The sequence below is a fragment of the Myxine glutinosa genome, chromosome 1 (assembly GCF_964187855.1).
Source record: "Myxine glutinosa chromosome 1, kmMyxGlut1.1, whole genome shotgun sequence".
Classification (NCBI taxonomy): Eukaryota; Metazoa; Chordata; class Myxini; order Myxiniformes; family Myxinidae; genus Myxine; species Myxine glutinosa.
In genome coordinates, this window is record NC_136261.1 from 47,152,311 (window position 1) to 47,170,545 (window position 18,235).

Genomic DNA, 18,235 nt, shown 5'->3' on the forward strand with positions numbered 1-18,235 from the left:
AAGATCTGGTGATCTCCAATGGAGACTGATCCACTGGATAGTCCCCTCCAATAAGTTAATCAACCATTTCTCTCCTACATCCACATGTTGCCCATTCTGCATATGTACGGAGGACGTGTTCCACGCCTTCATTAATTGTGTGAGATTGGTTCCTTTGTTTCGGTGGTTTAAACTTGTGGCACACAGGATGAAGGTTGTTTTCTCGTTGCGTTATTTTATTTTTGGCTTTAATGCCAAGTCAAGCAAGGAAAACATGTTAATGAGGTTTCTTGTTGCCATAGCCAAGCTGGCAATATATCTCTGAAGAAGGGAGAAATTGAACGGTAAACCTGCCGGGGAATGCAATGTAATGTTGTTTTTCAATGCCCTCGTGTCAGCAAGACTTAAACTAGAGTTTTGTTTCAATAAGGATGCAAACAACCTTGATGAATTCACCAATACCTGGTGTCATGAAGGGTTGTGTGAGGTTCGTGAGGACCAACTGTTAATGTTTTTTGTAGTTTTTGTAGTTTGTATAATGTTAATGGTTTATTTTGGCAATTGGAAAAGGAAATAAAAGGAAACCATCCATGGAAAAGGAAATAAAACTTGCAGCGACTATTACTGCCTTTTTATCGGCCCCAATTATTCCCACCTCGTGGGGTGGGCAGAGGAAAGTTTTCTGGCCCCAGTGTTTCACGACTGACGTTTGGCCGAAGATGGCAGGAATTTGGAGTTTGTTCAGAGTGTCCGCGATAACCCAATTGTCGTTTGTAAAATGAACTGTGAAGTCTTCAACTTACAGCAACTAATGCTAGGAGACAGGGCAGCATTTGGCATTTCACCAACTCTGTCTCCGCTGATTGCAATTGTACTAGTCATTGTACCATATGACGTCAATGATGCTCCCACAAAGGATGTCAGAGCAGTCAGTATAAGGGCAAGGGAGCAGAATTTATTTGAGTGCCAAAAAAAATAAAAATGGAAGCAGAACACCATATCCTTCCCTTTATTGATTTCGAGTAGCCAAAAGACTCTTGGGATAAACACAAAGGTGCAAATTGACGAAGAAATTGACGCATCAAATTGAACTAAAAAGCAGCATAGGAATTGGTAAGATTATTGGGAAGACTATTTCAATTAATCGTGATACCGAGAATTATCAATCATATTAATTATTAGTCGTGTATTACACAGCACGATAGCTATCTTAGAAAGTGTACGTATAGCTTTATGGCGGCTGTAGGCTTGTCAGGTAGTGCCTTTCGCTAACAAGATACCACCTCCTCATATCACAGTGAAAATTGATTAAATACAGGACAAATTGGAATCAGTTTAATTTAAATTGTTTACTTGTTTAAGTTGATTAATAAATCAGTTTAATCCGTTTAAATTGGAATTGAATACTGCTCTCCCCTCTGGTCTGGTGCTCCTGCCTCACACCTAGCTCGGCTTCACCCTGTTAAAACCAAAACATTCAGAATTATTGGAATCTCCCGTGATGAAGCTAACTCCAAGGGCCTTTCACTTACTCACCGCAGGCAGGTTGGTGGTCTTTCTGTCTTCTACCGACTCCTCTCTGGCCTTGCCCCCCCAGCTCTCTCTGGGTTCTGTCCCCCAAATACTTCTACAGGTCGCACAAGATCTGCCAACAACCATCTTATGGTTAAACTGCCAAAATCAAAACTCTCTGCTCACCTTCACTCCTTCATTCCTCTTTACTCCCACACCTGGAACAAACTCCCTCACTCTCTTCAATCCCACTCATCCCTCGAGGTCTTTAAAACAGCTGTTCACCACCATCTCTTATACAGGAGGTAGATGGGACCTGGTTCCCCATCCAAAACCTTGATCTTTTCTACCCCTGTTAATTCACCCCAGATTCACTTTTCTGAAATACTGACTTCTTTCCTGGAAGTCCTAGCAATGTCCATGTGTTTTATACCGCTCCCCTTCCCCCCTTCCCATGCCTCCTCCCCCCAAGCCCTCTCCCTCCCATAGATCTCCCGATGTCCCTGCTCTCAAATGTTGTACTTGTGTGCTTCCCCCTCTCTCCCCATCTTGTCTACCGCTCCCTTTATTTCGTCATATGTGTCCGTTTGTTTTTTGGCATTAATGTTATCTCTTTCACGAGCCTCGATCTTGTATACAAAAAAAAGAAAAGAAAAAAAAGAGGTGATTCCTTTTGAGGAATTTTCGAGATCTGCCTCCTAAAGGCTCCTGAAGACTTGTGAGGACAAAATTATTGGCATTTAAAGGATATGATGCATTTATTGTCGGACTTTTTCCCGCATCTGCACTGTCAAATGCTGTCAAATTATATGCTGTCAAAAACATTTATGCTGTCAAAAAAAATTATAATTTTAACAAAAGGCATGGGGTAATTGCCCCCCCCCCCCCTCAACTCCCAACCTCTGCTCTAGTGTCCCAGGCTTAGTATGGCAGATGGTGCAGGAATCTGTCATCTCTCTCTGTCATAGAGTATGGTATATCAGAATAATTTAATTTTCAGGTCCTTCAGACATCCATAATGCTATTAATTATTGTGCTTCACTGTTGATAATGAGATTATATGGACCCACAGCGAGACATGTAAAGGACGCACAGGTGAAAACAATCTAATAACTCTGCATGATGAACTTTTATATTTGTTTACTGGAGCAAGGATAATGTCTCAATGAGCCATGTCTCAATTTTTTCTATTCAGCGCTTTCGGAGATATAGAGGTGCAACATTTTTCGTTTTTTCCAAGATGGCGCCCATACCACGTGACCTATGACGTCATAATTATCATTAAAATGTATACAGGGGGAGTTGCGCCTATGATGAAAATTTCCTATCAATCGGATGAATGTTGCAGAGAAAATCATATTTATTCTGTGCAGAAAAACAAACAGACAAACAAACAGACAAACAGACAAACAGACAGACAAACAGACTCAAATGCAATACCCTCTTCTCTGGCGAGGGTAATAACCAATGGTAATATTTGAGTGTTTATTCATTAATTCTTTGTTTCCATTTTAAAAATTTATGTATTTATTTTACCTGTAGACAGTAGTAAAGGCAAGGATATTTCCAGACAGACCAGCAGACAGCATGACGCAGGGAAAAATGATGGAAATGGATGCACAGGGAGGAGCAGGCCTGGAATGATAGAAGGGCCCAGAGGGGACAAGGCCAAAACCCAAACCATAGTTCTGGTCCCATGTAGAATTGGAGGGGCAAGGATTAATGTTTGACATTCCTGTGGGAAGGAGGAAAAAACCAATATTAGAATATCATATTTTTGATGTGGCAGACGTCCACATATTTAGTTAGGTATTGAGGAGGTGGTTATTTGTCTTGTCCCTCAATGAAGAGTAAAAAGTGAGAAGCAAGGAAGAGGAGTAACTGTGAAGTGTCATAATTGTGGCCTGGGAATATTCTAAGCTCTAAATTGTATTGCACACCTACCAACGTGTCGATGTGTCACTCTAAAACAAGTGAGTCAGTGACATTGCCCAGTGGATTTGAGTGAATGTTCACAGCAATTGTTTTCATTGTATCAGGTCGACCTGGTGTCTCGCAAGCAGGGCTTCGCATCAATGTGTGCGCCGTCCCTCGGATGGACGTGAGTTATCACCGGCATCCTGACCAAAATGACAAATTCCTGCGATACTCCATAGGGGGGCACTGCATCAGCTTCACAGCTGTCAATGACTTAAACCAGCAACTTCGATGATTATGTGCAATGTAAATCTCAGTTTTATTCCACTCCGTAGGAGAGCGGCAGGACGGGTCATGTTATTAATCTCTGTGGGGTATACAGATTGCAGTAGATCTTGGGTTGGGCTTTAAGAATGTCGGGGTGTGCTCAGTTAGCAAGTTTCTTGTAGAGCGCTTGCTAAGTGGCTTAAGCATTCAATCAAGCACTCCCTTCAAAACCGATGATAAGGAACGGCTGGCTTGGTGTTTGTGGTTTACAATATTTCGGGTACCCCACGAAAGGCCACTATAACTATAAGCCATTTATACACATTAACACGGCATTTGTCCAAAAAGGAAAAACCCCTTGGGGGAAGGATGGTATTAATATAAATTTTGTTTTGTAATAACATCAATATTATTCTGTTATCATGAGTTTTGTTATTACTTTTGTTATTCGAAGCTGCCTTGGAAAAATGACACGATAAGCTACCTTAACATGGATATACACCTTAACACGGATTTCGCCCAGGTTGAAAATCCCCTTGGAGAGGGTGTCAAATGAAGTTGCTACAACCTCCATAATGTGACCCTTAGCCCTACTGTCAAGTTTTGTTGAGATTGGGTAAGTAACGACCTAATGTATCACAGTCAGACAGACAGACACCAAATTGCAAACTTTCGTATGATTAGAATATAAGAATTGTCGGACGCACACACCGACGCAGACCGAGCTCCTTTTATACTCGAATATTCAATTATGGGTCGATCACGGGCAGATGACGTGTTTGGTGTTGAGACTCAATCTGATTTTACATTTAGATTTATCCTATCATAATGCAGATATAAACATTATTGATACAATTTGGTTGTTATTTGAGTGGACATGATAAGTTATCGCTATAACACTATTTTTCTGGTCTGTGCACTACCTGTATTTGGTACATTGTCCCCCTGCAGACAGACTTTTATTAATCGGTATTTTCATTGATTATTATTCGGATAATCTTACTATAATTCACCAAATGTCTGTCCGTCTGTCCATTCCCATGTCCCGCAAAAACCGCTGAACCGATCGCAACGAAATTTTGAGTGGGTAATCCTGGGACCTCCTGGAGTAAAATAGGCGAAATTATTTTTCCTTTTTTAAAAGTTTTTCCAAACACGATGGAATAATATTTACCGATATGAACAGTGTTGTGGCTTTTATTGAAATTCTACAAATACTGTTTAGATTTTGATGATTTGCGTGTGATATGATTCAACGGATGTTTATATAAATCGTTTAAAATAAAAAAAGCCTTCAATTTCTGATATTTTGCCTTTTCATTTGGGCCTCCCAATTGAAGCCCCGCCCATAGGGCGGGTACAGTTGATAGTGTGTATAAATAGGTTTGTAAATTTATTTGACCAATGATGCATGCTAAAGAGTTTGCCTCCCCCACAATAACAGTTTTAGTAGGAAGACAATGAATTTAATATGCCTGCAGAATATGGATGGATTCTGGAAAAATTGAAATACTCACAGACTCGCAATCACAGATTAGCCTGGTGTTGGCTTAGCGGTTAGGGTGCCAGCTTTGGATCCTAGGATCCTGGGTTCGAATCCCGGTCGATCGGTAAATTAACACCAGGGGGTTGACTCAGCCTGTCATCCTTCCGAGGTCGGCAAATTGAGTACCAGCTTGCTGGGATGAATGATCCCGGTGTGTACCCCGGTTTAGAATAGGTACACCGTATCCCTGCGCATCGTAAGAGGTGACTAAGGGTTGGCGTCAGGAAGGGCATCCGGCCATAAAAAAAACATTGCCTCAAACAGGGAACCATGATTGTCATGGGGCCCGCAAGGCTAACCCCCACTCTTGTGGGGAAAATGGCCTTAAAACGATCAATAATTCATTCATTCAAACGATTCATTCATATATACAGACTGAAACAAGAGAGTTCATAGAACACCTCACCCCACAGTCTTGAGACAAAAGGAGGGCGGCAAATGAGGTCTATGAGCGGCAAATTTGATTTGTCATGATCATGTAAAATGCTGTAATATGTTGGCCAAGTGCAGCTAAACGGAAGGGTTTTGAAAGTGTCAAAAAGGTGATTTGTGTTCGACATTGTTCAATTATATAATTCAATCGAAATGAAATAACGATTTTGAAGTTTGTAAAAAAAAAACATCAGGAGTTTACCACCGTTTATGCTGCATCTTTTACACCACCTTATTTAACACGTTACATTAGTTATTCGTGCCTGTTGTTTGTGTCTTTTATGACGTCCTTAAAAACAGTATGTTTCCTTTTCGGAATGTTTTTGGAATTTTGGTTCACTGACTGACAGTAAAAAAAAAAGATTTTCTCTCTGCGCATGTGCTATCAGGACACATTCAGTCAAAGTATGCTGCTCAAGTACAAGTTTGTTTTCCGATTTGGGGTCAAAATATAACATTCAATTCAAATTAATTTGTTCCTCGTTCATAAACTGACATTTGTAGACAGACAGACAGACAAAGGGAACTAACTGCTTAACCCCGCTTTTCGCTTTGTGTGCACGGGGTAATTAATTTTGTGAAGCCTGAAATCGGTTGTATTGTTAGTTCTCCTGTTTAGTGTAGAATGATAATGAATGAATGAATGAACGTCTTGAGGCCATTTTCCCCGCTAGAGCGGGGGTTAGCCTTGCGGGCCCCATGACAATCATGGTTCCCTGTTTGAGGCAATGTTTTTATGGCCGGATGCCCTTCCTGACGCCAACCCTCGCAGGGATACGGTGTACGTATTCTAAACCGGGGTACACACCGGGAGAGAATGATCGGGAGAGACTGTAGAATGATAGAACTCCAAAATATAAATCACATGTCTCAATCGTTCAATGCCATCAAGAACTTCATTGGCCTCCAGAAAATGTATTTCTTACTCAAGACGGCTAAAGTTCTTCCCTAAGGAATCGATGAAATTCAGTTACACAGCCATTGGAAATAATAATTAAATAAATCCATGTACCCCTGTTCCTAATTATTTCTTGTGTAATTATTGCGCTGTGTGAAATAAATATGGGTCACGTTGTGTTAAAATCACTGGGTAAGTGCATATAAAGAGCAGCTGCAGTTGTGAAGGTCATTTACTCCACAACATGAGGAAGTTTACAAGGACCTAAAAATAAATAAATTCACAAGAGGACTGAGGATGGCGACCTCGTGGGAAACTCAAGGAAGTGGTTAAGCTGATAGAGTGGTGATGTTAATCACAGTTTGGAGATTAAATATAACTTGACTACACACAAACCATGGATCAAGCAGAAGTAATGAAGACAGTTAATCTGTGACCGACTGTAAATAAATCCAATCACTTCCTCTGACCAGTAAATAAATAAAGAATAAAATATTATTAAATACATAAAGAATGAAATAATAATAAATAAATAAATAATACAATAATGACAAATAAATAAATAATAAAATAATAATAAATAAACAAATAATACATCAATAACAAATAAATAAATAATGAAATAATAATGAAGAAATAAATAATACATCCAATCACTTCCTCTGACCAATAAATAAATAAATAATAAAATATTAATAAATACAAAAATAATGAATAATAACAAATAAAGAAATAATGCAATAATAACAACTAAATAAATAATAAAATAATAATAAATAAAGAAATAATAAATCCAATCACTTCCTCTGACCAGTAAATAAAGAAATAATAAAATATTAATAAATACATAAATAATAAAATAATAATAAATAAATAAATAATACAATAATAACAAATAAATAAATAATAAAATAATAATAAATAAACAAATAATACGTTAATAACAAATAAATAAATAATAAAATAATAATAAAGAAATAAATAATAAATCCAATCACTTCCTCTGACCAGTAAATAAATAAATAAAATATTAATAAATACATAAATAATGAAATAATAACAAATAAAGAAATAACACAATAATAACAAATAAATAAATAATAAAATAATAATAAATAAATAAATAATACAATAATAACAAATAAATAAATAATGAAATAATAATTAATAAATAAATAATAAATCCAATCACTTCCTCTGACCCCTTTATTTTATACCATGTGCCTACATCCTCACCCTTCTAAAATTTACCTTCAGACCTTCATCCATTTGCTTCAACAAGAGAATCCATCGACATCTGATCATATAGGGGACCTGGATCCCATTGTAGTTACGCTGCGCTCGCGAAGCAAAAAGCGGGGTTAAGCATTCAGTTACGTACGTACGTGTGCCGTGTGCCGTGTGCTGTACGTGTCTGCATTTTAAAAATTCATTTTTACATTTGTTTTCTTTAGTATGTTTATTTTATCGTGTTTGTAAACATTGTCAAAGCATATCAACGTCTCCTAATTGCATTTCTACCTCTGCCACTGAAGGTGGGAGGATGTTATGTTTTCACCCGTGTCTGTTTGTCTGTCTGTCTGTGAGTAGCATATCTCAAAAAGTTGTAGACGGATTAGGACAAAACTTGGGGGACGAGTTGGTTAGGTGACAAGAACAACCCGATTCGATTTTGGTTCAGGTCCGAATTCAGATCTGGCCTATCAGTGGATTACAAACCGCAAACTGTTTAGCCTTGCGGAGGTGTGCACTCTACCGAGTTCCATATTCCAGCGTTTTATGTGACATGTGCATTGTGCACATTCGAACCCACAACCCCCCACCCCCCTCCCTTGCTGAGGACGGTTTAAAAACGGGTTCCACCCCAACAATTTGATCCGTCTGAAATGGGAACATGTTTAGGTATCTTACTATAATTCACCAAATGACTGTGTCTGTCTGTTCCCAGGTACCGCAAAAACGACTGAAGCGATCGCAACGAAATTTTGGGAGTGTATTCCTGGGACCCCTGGAGTAAAATAGGCGAAATTGTTTTTCCAATTTTTTTCCAATTTTTCCAATTTTCCAGTTTTTTCAAACACTATGGAATTATATTTACCGATATGAACAGTGTTGTGGCTTTTATTGAAATTCTACAAATACTATTTAGATTTTGATGATTTGCGTGTGATATGATTTAACGGATGTTTATATAAATCGTTTAAAATAAAAAAGCCTTCAATTTCTGATATTTTGCCTTTTAATTTGGGCTTCCCAATTGAAACCCCGTCCGTAGGGCGGGTACCGTTGCTAGTATGCATAAGTTGCAATTTGATGAGTGTTTCAGGTTCAAGTCCATTTAAGTCCTTTGCTAGTAAGAGGAAACTGCAGTCATTGCAAAATTCGTTAGAGCAATGTCTGTCTTGCTTTACAAAGGCAAGTGGCCAACCTCCTTCACCTTCAAAATAGAAAAAGCATAAACACACTTGGTTAAAGAAACATGAAAACGAATGACAGCTGCTGTAGTATGTGCATGTGTATGTTGTCACTCACTGTGAAACATCAATCACAGTACAAGAGGCTGAAACAGAATAAGTCCTCGATATGGGGAGAGGCAATTCCTGCTCATAATCTACCATCAATCACTCGATGATGTTTTCAGAAATTTGAAGAATGAATGAAACACAAAAATAATTAATATGAGAATTATACAACAAAAAACATTTTCTCCTCTTACTTTACATAAAATAAACCACTAGGAGGAATTAAATGGTTTAAAAAAATCTGAATGCTTAAATATTGTAGTTTTGAAACTTTATTGTGCAATTTACTAAATCAAAGCAGATTAAATCTGGAAAGCAGACATAATAAGTATTGAAGAACAAGTTTTTTTTTTAACTCATAGAATGTCCTGAAATAAACTCAAACTGCTGCATTGTGACATCCTCAGGTCTGCACCAGATTTATAATAATTCCACGTAACACCCAAACCCTTGCAGGTTTAAAAATCCTTACCTGGAAATCGTTAGGATGAGAGTCGAAACAGAGATGTGATACAAATAAAGCTCAGGATATCATAATAAATCTCTCTCTCTCTCCCTCTCACATAGTCTGCATTTCCTCTCGTCATTCCGTCTCTCACTCGATTTGAGCTCCCTCTCCCTGTCTGCTTTCTCCGCCCCGTCCCCCACCTTTCATTACCTCCCACATCCTTCTCGTTTTTCCTACTTTTTCATCTCAACATCTATGCGTTACTTTAAACCCGTGTGTGCAAATTCATGTAACCATTGCATTACATTAATAATTTGATGCAATGGATATATCAATTTGCACATGGAAAAATCATATACATATACATATACATATACATAGGCATAGACATATAGACATATAGACATATAGATGTATAGATATGTAGATATATATATATATATATTGTTGCGGTTTTAGAACCCACACTTTTGTAAATAAATAATCACTTGTAAATATGACATTAAAGGTTAAAGGTTGCACCCCTAGTTAGTCCACAAGCAACACGTAGGCCACCATAGGAACTTAGTTATTTCATTATTATGTGTTTCAGATAAGGCCGTGCTTCCAATAGTTGAATCTGCGTTGCATCAATTAAATAAGGGTAGGTCCCAATTTCGTCCATTTTGCGACCTCCCTCTCCAAGCGCCGCCATTACGCGCCTTGTTAGCAGCGTTCGCTGCCTTGAGCTGAAGCTCGATCAAATGACGCCATTAACCATGCGGTCGGCCCGAGGAAGGAGGGGGCGGAACGCCAAGAACAAGGTGGGGCCTGTCAACTAGCCGTCAAAGGCGTGGCCGGTAAGCCCTCACCAACCAACCAGGGCTGAGGTGAGATCGCTGGCGGGCATGGTTTTGGAGCGCGCGGAGTGATCTTGGCTCGCGTGATAAAAGGCGAACGCAAAGCCCTTTTATGGACTTCTTCTTTCGGTTGGACTGCGCACGCTGGCAAAAGGACTTGGGGACTGGCGAGAGAGCGCTGGTTGCTTCGAAAGCCTAATACGGAGCGCACATTGGCGAAAAAGGACTCACTCGCTGGTGCTTGTAAGGAGGACTTGGGAGAGGGGGGCGTGTAGCACGAGAGGGCACAAAGTACGTACGAAGGACACCAGCTTCCCCCCCCCCCCCCCCCCCCACCCGCTATATGTAAGGTCCGCTCGCATTGAATGATACGCAGAGCTGCCTGCCGGGTTTTGTGCGCTGGACTGGAGTGAACCGGAGCCTGGAACCCATCGTCTGGACCATCTACCTGGACCTTCCGCCCTACCAGCTACAATCCCCGTGTGTGTGTATGTTTGTCTGGGGTCATAAGTTAAGACTGTCTTTAAGACTGCCCTGTGTCCTGCTTCTTCTTCTTCTTCTTCCTGTACATCCTTTTGTTTCCTCTTTCTTTCTGTACATTTGTAAATAAATTACCTTGTTCTTTCTTGGTTTTCCCTAATCCGATCGCATCCGTCCTTTCTTCCACTGGGTAAACGTGGCACGATCGGAACCGCATAGAATCGGGTTTAGTCGCTTGTTAATAGCTCGGATCGCGGGTTGCTAACCGCTCGGCATTTACCAACGTATCCGTGGTTCGAGCGGGAGTTATTCCCTCGTTTCTGGCTGGCGTTAGTACTTAGGTAGCAGCGAACCCCTAGGCCTAGCAAACCCTACCTAACGCCGCGCCGGGACGGACGTTATAGCTTCCCAGGACTCGGGACGGCCAGCTAAAAGGACAAGGGGATTAACCCCCCCCCCGCCCTTGATAAGGGGAGAGCCGACCCCCAAGATCCGCAACAATTGGTGTCAGGAGTGGGATTTGGAACCTGGGACTAAATTTAGTAGACCAAAATTTTGGACACCAATTGTGCTATTGGCCATAACAATGGGTGCCGGGGAGTGGGATTTGGACCGGAACCAAATTTTCTCATCTGTGAAAAATTTGGTCAAAATTTTGAGCGGCCAAAATTTGATTAAAACATCTAAATTAAATCGTGCCATGGATAACCGAGTCGATCGGATGCCGGTGGGGATAAAGGAGGAGATAGAAGAAGAAGTAGAATTAACCCAGGACCCCAGGGAAGAAGTGGGAGAGATGGAGAAGGAAAGCAATGAGGATGCGGTAGTGGGGGTTGCAGGCGCACAAAATGGCGGCGCCTCACACATGGCGACGAGGGCTGCGCCCGCTGCACAAATGGGAGGATGAATATGCAGGACCACATTGAGCAGCTGCAGGCAGCCATACAAATGGGGTTGGGAAACCAAATTGAGGGATTAAAAAATGAATTGGGAAGCCAAATTGGGGGGTTGGAAGTCAAATTGGGGGATTAGACAGCAAAATTGGGGGGTTGAGAAATGATATGGGCAACCAAATTGGCGGATTGAGAAATGAGATGGGAAGCCAAATTGGGGGGTTAGGAAGCAGATTAGGGGGCAAATTGAAGGACATGGGTGGCCAAGCCCGGGAAATAAATGAGGGATTGGCGAGGGACAAAGCCAAGTATGAAATAAGAGCATTGGGGAGGGACAGAGACCACGAGTTGGGCGGGAGAGGCAGAATGGTATGCGACGGGGTAGCGCGACTTGAGAAGCGCGGGGAAAGCGAGCCAGAGCAAGGCGCAGGTAACTGGACGGGTATAGAAATCGCGACCCGGAGTATGGGGAAGCCGGCGCCCGCAGAATTAGAAAATTTGATTTTATTAGCGCCAGCGGTCGTCGAGCTTAATGAGAAAATCGAAGCAATAGTGGAAATTGGGATTGGAGAGACGGCAGGCATAGAGGCATTATCGGAGATTGAGATGGAATGTACTCAAAGTCTGAATTTACATCATGATGCCGTACTTGCTAATCCTTATAAAGATTTCCAGGTGCGTGCGGAGAAGAGGATCCCGAAGGTAAGCCGGGTTGTATATGGCGCGAAAAGATTTGGCGCGAGAGGATTTTTCGCGTGCTTGGGATCCAGCCGTCACCCGGGCGCTTGTAGGAGGTCCGTGGTGCGCTGTGTGAGAGGAAATGGCGTGAGTGTGAGGAAAAAGTGTGTGCCGAAGAGTGAGTGTATGACAGAGTGTGAAAGTGGGAGTGAGAGCGACACAGAGAGTGAGATGGATGAGGAGCGTATGCGGGAGTGCACACCAGAGTGCGTGAGTGGGGGTGCGACCAGGGATTGCACACCCGTGGGTAGGTGTGCGCTGAGTGGTTGGATGCAAGAGTGCACACCCATGAGTGTTACGGAGTACGTAACGGGAGAGTGTGCACCGGGATGTGCGCGAGAGAGGTGTTTAACGGAGTGTGCGAGCAGCGGGTGGTGTGCACCTGAGTGTGGAGCGAAAGAGAATGCACGAGCGAGTGCAGTAACGAAATGTGTGTGATGTACGAGAGGCATTGGAGCGCCGCGTTTCGTGAGTGTAGAACGGAACACGTGGTGTGAGCATGCGAGTGGAGCATCAACGTTGACCGGGGCAGCGGTTAGGCCGATGTATAGCCGACGCGAGCTCTCGGGGCGTGGTGTTCTTTGTGTCCTGCGGGGGCCGGCGGGGATCGTTGCCGCGTCGCTCCTGCAGGGAGCGCCGTGCACGATTCGAGCCGGGCTCCGCCCTGTATGGTCGGTGCCCTGTCGTAGCGGCGAGCGGCGCGATTCCGGGGGAGAAAGGCCAGGTCGGACCTTTGCCCCCTGGCGGGGGCGGTGTTCCGACCGGGCGAGGTTGGGTCATCGGGCCGGAGACCGAAAGGGTTCACGCCGGGATGGACGCTGGAATCTTGGCCCAACAAAACCTCCTCTCCTGAATCCTAATGCCGGACGGACCCAACCTACAGGAGACAGACCACAGTATGCATTGCTCGGCTTTTCGAAGCCGAGCTGTAAAAAATGTATTTCCCCGGGAGGCTCATAGTACAGTGGACTGGATTAGCGGTAGTGATGGCGATAGTGATGTAGAGGGATGGTAGCTCTACCATCCCTCACATCCATATTTGGGCAAAGGAGCTATAGTTTATGGGGTGGCAGTACAAACTAGCCCGGGAGGGTTAGGATAAATGTATAGGGACCTAGAGATGACTATAGGTGACCAAGATTTAAGTAGTGACATTGTACCTGTAGTGGGGACGTAGAGTAGAGTAGAGTAGTTGGATGATAATGACGAGGGAGTGCTTAGTAAAGGGATGACGGGGAGCACTAGTATTAGAAGGGAGTCGATAGCTTAAATGATGCTGTGTGTGTGAGCAGGAGGTTTCGGATGAAATGAGGCATTGCGTATGTTAGTTCCCAGTTGTGCTGGTGAAATGAGGCACTGCTTGAGAAAGATGTGTGTGTGTGTGTTGAGTGATTAACCTGCTTGATGTGCAGGTGAAGTACAGGTGTGTGGAATGAATGGTGTGGAGTGAGTAGTGTAGAATATGTGGAGTGGAGTGTATGGTGCGAAGGAGTGGATGGGGGCAGGATGGACCCCTTAATGAGTACTCGGGGAGGGTAGGTTAAAGTTAGGTAGAGGGAATAGGTAAATTGTGTTTGGAGATTGACATCTGTGGTGCGGGTAGTAGGAAGAAGTGTTTTGTTTGGTGCATGAGTAGAGTGAAATGGCTGGGCATGTGGCCTGTTAGTGAGAATGGTTGGTTGAGCACTCCGCCACTGGTATTCTGTCAGCCAGTTGAGGCTGCAGGTAGGCTCTGGGAGCCAGGTAGTAGAGTTCAGTGGGGCCCGTGGATCCCGAGAGGAGGACCCGGGTAGCCCGATGCAAGAGGGGGCATTAGTGGGGTAAGGGAGCCAGAGGGCCTTCCCCAGGTTAGGGTGAGGAGCTAGGTAAGCTCGGGTGGCAACTACAGTGGCGGAGGTGTGCAGGTGAGCGGACCTGCTGGTGAGCCACACGACCCAGCCCTGAAATTGTGCAAGGGCACAGGTAGAAAAATCTGGGGAGTGAGACCCCAAATTGGTAGAGCACCACAGACTGGTCAATGGGAATTTGGTTTTTAGAACCGCATAGTGTAATGATGGCCAATGGTTTTGCAGGGCAAGACCTTGGGTAGTGTAAAGAGTTAATGTCATTTAGAAGCATAGATAGGAGAAAATCTCTTCGCACCATCCGCATCCACTCACTAAGGTGATAAGAGTCCACACCATGTTTTGCAAATGTTTGGAATGTAAGACGCATCTTGACGTGAGTGTGACATTGTTTGTGATTCCATCCCTTCCTTCTTGGGAGGGATTGGGGACGAATTTGGCATTAGGGGAGGGGAAAGACAAGACGGTAGCGACGAAATTGTAAATTGTGTAAATACGGGGTAAGGGCAAGGGTAGGGTAGGGTAGGTAACATGGGGGGTGACGAACGCAAGGGACGAGCTTTCACGGCTCGCTCTCCCGCGCCCCTCATCTTACATTACCTCGTATTGATGTGTACCCTTGCGCCCTTGCCCCGCTAATCTGCTTGTCCTTCCTTCCCCACTCATGGACCATTGTTCTTTTGTGCCCGAGAGGAGTGTGCAGGTGTCCGGAGTTGTGCGCCCGCACCCTTGCTGCCTCCTGCCTGCACTGACGCACCATATGCACCACACGTTCTGTGGCCTGGCACCACTCATGGACCACACGTTCTGTGGCCTGGCACCTCTGCTGGGACCGCCCATTGTTGCCAGCGGTATCTGCCTTGCGGACCACTGTTTTAAGTGGCATCCATGCCCAGCAGTGGACCACCTGAGTTGGCCCTGCTGGCCATACAAGTAATAAAAAGTGGACGCGGTGTGTGCCCTTTTATTAACAAGCATTCTGAGTATTGCGCTGCAATACATGTCCCCTACCAAAGTTCAAAGTACCATAAATTTGTCAAAAATGATCGAATATGCAAATTTATGCACGGTTGATGCTGGTTTTCAAGCTTGATCTGAGGTATGCTGAGACACATGTGTGTCACGCCTCGCCTTGTTGATAAGCCCGCAAGGTCGCTCCGTGGAGCGGCCTGCACGTATTGCACTGTGTGAATTATATAAATTATTACCAACTCACGGTCTGAGGTACTAGCGATTCAAGAGATATCCATTTTTAAAAAATATTTTCGTTTAATTAACGATATCTGCCAAACCACGTGCCCTATCGCAAATTCCAAAAGTGCATTTTAGTAGACTGACATGCTGAACAGATTTGTGAAGATTCCCCTCGATTGGATCAAAAATGAGGGAGGGGCTCGGTTTTAAAGGTTCATGCTTTAAAACGTCATAACTCTGAAACCATCAGTAATTTATTATATTTTTCGGTTCACCATCAATGATCGATATGTTGCTCGGCTTGGCTCTGCCCCTCCGGAAAGCGCGCGCTGTGTCACGCTGTTGACGTTCGCGAGACGAGACTGAGGACGCGCAGTGCGGCTTGAGGAGAACTCGAGAATAAACAAGAGATATCCATTTAAAAAAATATTTTCGTTTAATGAACGATATCTGCTAAACCACGTGCCCTATCGCAAATTACAAAAGGACATTTTAGTGCTGAACAGATCTGTGAAGTATCCCCTAGATTGGATCAAAAATGAGGGAGGAGCTCGGTTTTAAAGGTTCATTTTTAAAAACATCATAACTCTGAAACCATGTGACGCATGACGTCACGCTCGCTGACTTTTCTGTTCGTCATGGGTATGCGATTCTTCCTGCAAAGTTTGGCCTCGATCTGTTCAACCGTTGCAGAGAAAAAGGGGTTTTCGTGTTTTCACGAAAAACAATATGGCGACCGAACCACGTGATCTGTGACATCATAATTACCATTAAAATATTCTACAGACCGAGTCCATCATATGGTGAAAATTTTATCTCAATTTGGTCCTATTATTGCAGAGAAATTGGTTTTTAAAGGAAATTAAAACTTAAAATGGCACTGAGTTAAGGATCATCAGAATTATCAGAATTACCAAAGTTCAAAGTGCCATAACTTTGTCAAAAATACCAAAGGAGGAGTGTTTGGTGAGCAGAGCGGGGTGCCAGACCGTATCGAAGGCACGTGATATGTCAAGGGAGACAGCTCTAATTTCCTGTTTGGCATTGAGGACCTCCATCCATTGTTGAGAAAGCAGAAGCAGCATGTCCAGAGTAGAGTGACCAGGTCTGAAACCAAATTGATGGTCAGAGATCAAGCCATTGGAGAAGAGGAAAGATTTCATATCTGAAGCAATGATGGATTCCATGACTTTGCTGATAATAGGGAGAAGGCTGATTGGTCTGTAGTTGCTAGGATCTGTTTTTGCACCTTTTTTGTGCAAAGCGGTGATGTTGGCTGATTTCCAAGCAGATGGCAGATGACCTTGAGCAAAAGAGAGGGTGAAGAGAACAGAGAGAGGGAGTGAAAGAGCAGAAGAACATGATTTTAGGACCCGTGGGCTGATGCCGTCAGGACCAGTTGAGACTGGTTTCGTTAAGACTGCTAAAGGATTGCTCTGTGTCTCTTCGTCCTTGAACTTGTATATACGTGTGGGAAATAATGAAACAATTTGTTCTTCCTTTCTTCCTGATTCGACCGTTTCTGTGGTTTCCTCATTTGACTAAGCGTGGCACGAATAAGATCGCTCCAATCGGGTTCTACTAATTAAGACTGCGTGGACCACGTGTACGCAATCCGCTCGGCGTACTCACATCACACGTGGTTCATGCGAGGCTTGTTTCCTCGCTCCCAGGGCAGCGCGGGGAGTTAGGTACGATTGAAAAGTAGTCCCGAAACCGTACTCCGCGTGTGTCCGGGAGGGACGTAATAAGTCTCAGTTCCGACAAAGCCCAGTAAAGACAAGGGGATTAATCCCCCCTTGAAAAGGGGATTAAGGGTGGCGTAGAGAACCGTAATAATATATATATATATATATATATATTATATATATATATATATATATATATATATATATATATATATATATATATATATATATACACATATATATACATACATACATACATACATACATACATATATATATATATATATATATATATGTATATATATATACACGTACTGTATATATATATATATATATATATATATATATATATATATATATATATATACATACATACATATCAGGGTGGAGCTTATTTTTGAACTTTTGAAATATGATCGTCTTACCCTCTCCATTTGTTCCTATATATGAAATAAAAATGCAGGCAAAATATGAGCACAACTGAATAATATTTAGGGGTAGCTCAATGATTGTAAAGCTTCTGATACCCCAAAGCTGCGGCCGCCTTTTTATTTCGCATACTACTGATAATAGATTAATTCTGTTGATAAATTAAGAACCCAATTTTAACTACTAAGTAAATTGACACTCTCTCCTATCATCATACACACAACATGCAATCATTGTGGTAAAATTAATTACTGGGAACACAGATAAAACCTTTAAGTTATAAAACTCTGTGCTCCATTAAATAAATAATTACAGTAGTAATATGTACATTGTACATACACAATATCTGTTATAATAAAAGAGTAAAATGTTCGTTGAGCTAGAGTCTGCTAGACAATAAATGCTAAAATGAGATGTAGCGCTGACCTGGGAACGCTTATCACCATAGTATCTAAAAGTAAACTGTACATAGGTGTATCACAGAACACTATTTGAAAATAAAAACGAAGTTATCACAGGCTTTGCAGAGAATCACAGACACAATGGGTGTATAAACATGGTATAATATTATCACAGATTATAGAAGCATAATCATTGTGGTTCAACTGG

General features: G+C 42.4%; 1 protein-coding gene across 2 annotated transcripts in view; it reads right to left on the reverse strand.

Moving 5' to 3' along the window:
- LOC137420818 (prostaglandin E2 receptor EP3 subtype) overlaps positions 1-9,670 on the reverse strand; it is a 29,055-nt gene extending 19,385 nt beyond the window's left edge. The window contains exons 1-2 of one of the 2 annotated variants that reach the window (XM_078771302.1): positions 9,546-9,670; positions 3,028-3,226 (exon numbers count right to left, since the gene is read on the reverse strand). In XM_078771302.1, coding sequence (XP_078627428.1) covers positions 3,028-3,224 — 197 coding nt within the window. In that variant the 5' untranslated portion in view covers positions 3,225-3,226; positions 9,546-9,670. Of the gene's footprint in view, positions 1-3,027; positions 3,344-9,545 lie in introns of those variants that run through there. The other variant, XM_078771291.1, reaches the window with a different exon arrangement.
- Positions 9,671-18,235: the final 8,565 nt, after the last annotated feature.